This window comes from Oncorhynchus keta, chromosome 22, assembly GCF_023373465.1.
Source record: "Oncorhynchus keta strain PuntledgeMale-10-30-2019 chromosome 22, Oket_V2, whole genome shotgun sequence".
Classification (NCBI taxonomy): Eukaryota; Metazoa; Chordata; class Actinopteri; order Salmoniformes; family Salmonidae; genus Oncorhynchus; species Oncorhynchus keta.
The window spans coordinates 8,347,590-8,353,484 of NC_068442.1; the positions used below are offsets into that span (position 1 = coordinate 8,347,590).

General features: G+C 45.0%; 1 protein-coding gene across 1 annotated transcript; it reads left to right on the top strand.

Moving 5' to 3' along the window:
* The first annotated feature begins 444 nt into the window (after positions 1–444).
* Positions 445–4,857, top strand: LOC127910560 (uncharacterized). The gene is made up of 2 exons (XM_052474613.1): positions 445–928; positions 1,286–4,857. Exon 2 carries the CDS (start codon positions 3,646–3,648, stop codon positions 4,855–4,857), a length of 1,212 nt encoding a protein of 403 aa, XP_052330573.1. The 5' UTR covers positions 445–928; positions 1,286–3,645.
* The last annotated feature ends 1,038 nt before the right edge of the window (positions 4,858–5,895 follow it).

A 5,895-nucleotide genomic window follows, 5' to 3' on the forward strand; every position in this document is an offset into this window, starting at 1 on the left:
AGACGATGTTTAAAACTTATGATTAATGATTTGAGTCAAAGGGGAATTATCATTAGGTTTTAGTTATAGTTCACTTATTGAGTTTCTGATTCGAGGTAGCATTAGTGAATGATAGTTAGGGGTGTGGTGTCTCACTTTTAGAGGCCTCCTGGGATTATAATTTTGGGGAGAGTGGGGGAGAGAGCAGCTTTAAACGACCAAATTGAGAAAGGTCTGCAAATGATATATATATATATATATATATATATATATAAAACAACTGTTAGAACGATTTGTTTTAGTGCAAGGGTATTTTAAAGAGGCACGCTCACATATGGAACCTTATGAGATGTTTTTTTTAATGTGTTTGAATTATACAGGTGACTATTTCTATTGTAAGGATAAAGGGTTCTTTATGCCTAATATGGTATGACCTTTTGACCTTATCATGACTGGCTTCTGAGGTCTGATCAGCCTCAGGGGAGTCATTTGTATAATGAATGGGGTCATATTGAGTTACTAGTTTTAAGGTAAATTCATTAGAAATGAAGCAGTTTTGGTTGAGGGCTTAGAATTACTGTTTAAGCCACAAATGAGAAAGGGGTTCAGGATTCTGTCTTATAACATTAGCTGTGAAGTTTTTTTGAATGGGCTATTAGGGATTTGGTATTGTAACAGAGAGAAAGTCATATTTATCATTGAGAATAAATAGGGGAAGATTACATGATAACCAACTTGGGACAGTTCTGGGATTGGAGAAGAGGATATCCTTATAGCATTAGGGGATCCCACAAAGGTGGATAGGTTTTCCATGATATGGGGGAAACCTGGGAGCACTGTTGAACTTTGTAAAGGTGATGAAATCCTACTAACCATCAAAACTATTAAGCTCTCTGATGCAGGCACTTACACCCCCGGACTACAAAGGACCGGGACAGACACGATGGGTGTGTTTTCTATTAAGTTCTATTAATACTGTTTTTATTTATTTACTTTTCTGCTCTTTTGCACACCAATATCTCTACCTGTACATGCCCATCTGATCATTTATCACTCCAGTGTTAATCTGCAAAATTGTATTATTCGCCTACCTCCTCATGCCTTTTGCACACATTGTATATAGACTGCCCATTTTTTTCTACTGTGTTATTGACTTGCTAATTGTTTACTCCATGTGTAACTCTGTGTTGTCTGTTCACACTGCTATGCTTTATCTTGGCCAGGTCGCAGTTGCAAATGAGAACTTGTTCTCAACTAGCCTACCTGGTTAAATAAAGGTGAAATAAATAAAAAATTAAAAAATAAGGTACTGCCAAAACCAGAGGTCCCAGACGAACCAGGGCCAGACACACTCCTCTACCACCCCTGGACCGAACCTGCCACCACTGTGTTAAAATTAATGTTAGACTATTCAGCTATTGATCAATTAGGCACGGAGACTGGTTTTGATGGTAGGGACAATTTGTGGCTGTCTTATACAGAATAGACTTGCTTAGGATATGCTTCTTGCTAGTCAGGGGGGCGCCTGCAAGATGTTCGGTGAACAATGTTGCACGTATATTCCTAATAACACCAGTCCAGATGGTAGTATATCTAAGGGCCTTAATGGGCTTGATGCACTATCTGCTGAGATGAGGACCATGGCGAGGGTGGAGGAGTCTGACTGTTCTTAGTTGGGAGCCTGGTTAGGTAAGTACACTGGTATGGTGGTTACTGGATTTCTGACCCTAATTCTTGTATTATTTGTTATTGATGTGATGTGCTGCTTGCATCATACCGTGTTTTAAGAAGTCTGTTACAGATGTGGTGAAGGCTTCAGGCATGATGCCTTTGCTTGATGCTCCAGTTGGAGATGCTGAGGTGAAGCATGCTTTCAGGGGAGGATGAGACTGACTGAGGATGACCCATGTATGTTTGTTCTCCCTGTTGTGAGGGGTGGCATGGTGCCCACCTGGTGCAGGATAGGAGTAGCTGAGAGGACCAGATGGGTGATAAGAATGCTTTGTTCTGCTTTACTCTGTTTTCCATGACCAAAGTTTTATTCCACACTTTGCAACACATATTAAATCCATGTTATTGTCAGATAGAATACTGAGGGTCCCCAAGGAGAGGGCTTGTTAGTGTAGGAAGGATTTTTAATATGGTTAGCATTTATTAGATTATAAGTTTTTAAATAGTATTATATTTAACAGGAATATAGGACATCTATGATGATTTAGGATTATTGTTAGGATTAAGATAGATTGATTAAGGACTTTAGAGAAAAGCCGCTCATAGACATGTTCTTTCTAAAAGAAAATCCATGAGTTTAGAAAGCCAAACAGTGAGGCATGTAGTTCAAATTTGGGAATGTGAAAAACAGCCACAGGCAGGCAGAAGAGCCCTCCCCCGCACTGCAGAGACCTTGAAGGTTGGAGAGCAGAAGTTTTAGAAGGGGAGCCAGGACGAGCAAAGATAACATAGTGTGTAGATAAGTTGGAGACAAAAGCGAGAATGGAGCGAGAGTGGAGACAAAAGCGAGAATTGGACATGTGGAAAATGAAAGGGACACTCCTAAATGATAATGTCAGACATAAGGATAATTCACTAAATCTTACCTAAGTCATTGTGTAAGAATAAGGCAAGGTTGTTACCTGGGCAGAGCCAGGTAACAAAAGGGGGGATGGGTAAATAGTGTTCTGGAATAGGATGTGACCTACGGGATAATTAACTAATACCATTTTTTTTGGCTAATAAACCGAACGAATAAGAAACTGTTTTATTAGCCAAACCCGTATGTCAAAAGTTTTATGCCCAGCAGGAGAACTACAGAAGGAGGTGGCACACGAGATTCAACCAGGAGACTGGGTCTGGGTCCAATCACTAAAGAAAAAAACTGGAAGCAGCCTCGGTGGGAGGGACCATTCCAAGTACTACTGGTGACTGCCTTCGCTGTGAGATTAGCCGAAAGAGCTACCTGGGTGCATATCACACATTGTAAGAGGGTAAGACACTGTCGGACAATCACAGGAGTAGGAGAGGAACCGTGACCCATATGGAACGGAGGTCAAACTCCTTCTGAAGATTCCCTATACCCGACCTTTCCCCAGCTGTGAGCGTTCATAGAAGTGAAGTGATGGCTTGGCCTCTGGCTGTTGATATGTTCTCGGGGAGAGGGTGGGGCTTCACGTGTGCGCTGACCGTCCTGAGCTGTTTTATTGTGGGGGCCATGTTCCTGATTCACCATGATCCCCCGGAGAGTGCCAAAGAGGATAATTTGAACAACTTTTTCAAATTCTATTGTAATATATGTAATTTATTCAATATTCTCATTCTCAAACATTTTTGTTGTTGTTTAATCCTTCACTGTGACTCCCACAGCCATGAAAGACAGAGGGAAGTCCAGGACTAGGACACAAGAGACCAGTCAGAACAGTTCTGAGAAAAGCCTGACAGACCTCCTCAGTGTCCGATGTGCCAGTGATATTGTCCTACAGCCAATGCAACCAGGGAGAAAGAATAGCCGATCCCACTTCCACAACATGGATGTGACTAAAGAGAGGGCTGACATGGGAAGGCTTCCAATGGCCACTCCACCCATCAAGCTCCCAATGCTCACTGTGACCTCTCTCATTGTCCAAAGGAACAAAAACACCCTCAAGGTGCCTCGTCTGCAGCGAGGGACAGATGGGGAGCAAGCGTCGAGGTCCGATCAATACAAAAACCGGAGGGAGCACATTTACCTCCAGCCACAAGCAGGAGCCAGAGGTTAAATCCAGCAGACCACATACACCGGGAAGCATCCCTAGGACGCCCAATGTATGTTCCAATGCAGCCAAGGCAGTAGCTCCTTTATCTGGGATTCGATGTAGCCAGTCTGAGGTCAGGATCCAGGCCAATCCTCTCCAGAGGTCTAACATCCAGGACCAAAGGCCCCGCCCTCCTCCTGCTCTGTGCGAAGGCAGCCTCTTGCAGCCGCCATGTTCTCCTGTGGATGTCCTCCAGCCGGAGGTCCAGGTCAGCAGAAGCCTGGCTCGACCCAAGACCGGGATAGCTAGGATAACAAGACATACTGATGGCAGCACTCTGAGGTTCCCTAACCAGACCTTAGAGCTTATAAACTCCATGGGTAGGACGGAGAGCAACAATTCTTTCCCTGTGCTGCCAACCATTGCAGTGTCAGCCTCACATGCACAGATGGCCATCCCATTGCCTACCCCAATGGTCAGCCATGTGCCTGACCTCCTGGTGCCTACTCTATCTGCTTCTCCGGTTCCTTCCAGCCGAGTGCCTGCCCCACCTGCCTCCCCAGTGCCAGCCCGGCCTGCCAACGTCAGATCACGGCGCGTGTCGAAGAGGATCCAGCTCTTACAGATCCAGTCTGCTATGCTGGACCAGCAGCTACCAGAACAACTGGGTGACAAACAAATCATATTACCCTCTGAGCCCCTGTCCTTCAGTAGGACTGAGAGGTTGTTCCTCTGTGGTCCACCTTTAGTCTGCCACCCAGCTAACATAGGCGGAGATGATGGCTGTCACCCCCTGCCCAGACCTACGCCCAGCCACGCAGATCGCACCGACCACTCCCCTTTATTGACCAGTAGGAGAGCCGTGCAGGCGGGCGAGAAGTTCCCCTTTGAAATCCTCTTGACCCCCTTGGTCCCACTGGCAGAACAGCCTCCTATCAAGCAGTGGCACATGCCCGCCTCTCGTACCAAGACCGAGCGGGAATGGGAGAATAGCCAACGAGGGCGCAGGAAGAGAGTGAAGCCCATTCACTGGGACGTTAACTTTAAGTCTGGGCCTTTCATCCCAGTGTGTGTCTCTCCATCACTGCCCTTGATCTTGGAGGTGGATGAAGAGTCTCTGTCTGAAGAGATGGAGCAAAGCCAGTTGTAAGGGGTCGCACACACACACGCACACGCACACACACACAGATATTCATTTTTACTTTTAAATGTCACCTTTATTTAAATTGTGAAGTTAGTTAAGAACACATTTTTATTTACAATGACGACCTACCCCGGCCAAACCCTAACCCGGACGACACTGGGCCAATTGTGAGCCGCCCTATGGGACCAGTGCCTTATACCGCTGCGCCAATCGGGAGCCCTATTGAGACCTCATGGCCTCCCATGGACCAGAGAGGATCAACCAGCATCATCCCAGCGTCTGCCCTGCCTGCCATCCTAGTACCTCCACTGCCCTTTCAACCCCAAACCACAAATGGCAGGTGACAGAAATTATTCAGCGCCCACCGATCCAGGCTGTTGTGCATGAACAGCAGCAGCTACTGTCGGAAATACTGTTGGAACAGACTTTTCCTATGACACCCAACAGGAGCCACAAGCTGTCAAAGTACTTTCATCCCTGGGGTGTGGAGCTTCTCAAACAGTGTTCTATTCCTGAAGATGGACTGCTTCAACCCCTTAGGAGTACCCAGAGTATCTAGTATGCTGGTGATGATAGAATATGTCCCTCAGTATCAACTATAGATTAATATTAATCCACTTCTTACTCTAGTTAGGCAAATGTAAATTTATCATCAGAATGTTCCATTAATACATGATGATCCCTTGGGTTTTTCACAGGCCATCATAATAAATACTTTTTGGCAACTTATCTATTGTTGTCTAAGGTTCATTCCGAAACGCATTCTCTCCACCAAAACCCAAAGCATAGTAGCATTATAAAGATATCTATCAAGTTTAAGAGGTATTACCACATTTTTGTATAGATTTATATGGGGGCCAGCGCAAAGACTCACATTGCAGTGTAAGATCAGTCATGCATCGTACCAAGTTTCTCTCTAGAAACATGCATGAGAAAGCTATGACTAAGCAGAGAAGTATGTTTGAATCAAACGTTCTAAAACTGGTTCAAGAAAGAAGAGCGAGGGATAGAGAGCAAAGCATAGAAGGATGTTGGGTTACATAT

Bases quoted from the DNA above. Each gene is read 5' to 3' on its own strand.
- LOC127910560 (XM_052474613.1), top strand. From the start codon at position 3,646: ATGGGGAGCAAGCGTCGAGGTCCGATCAATACAAAAACCGGAGGGAGC.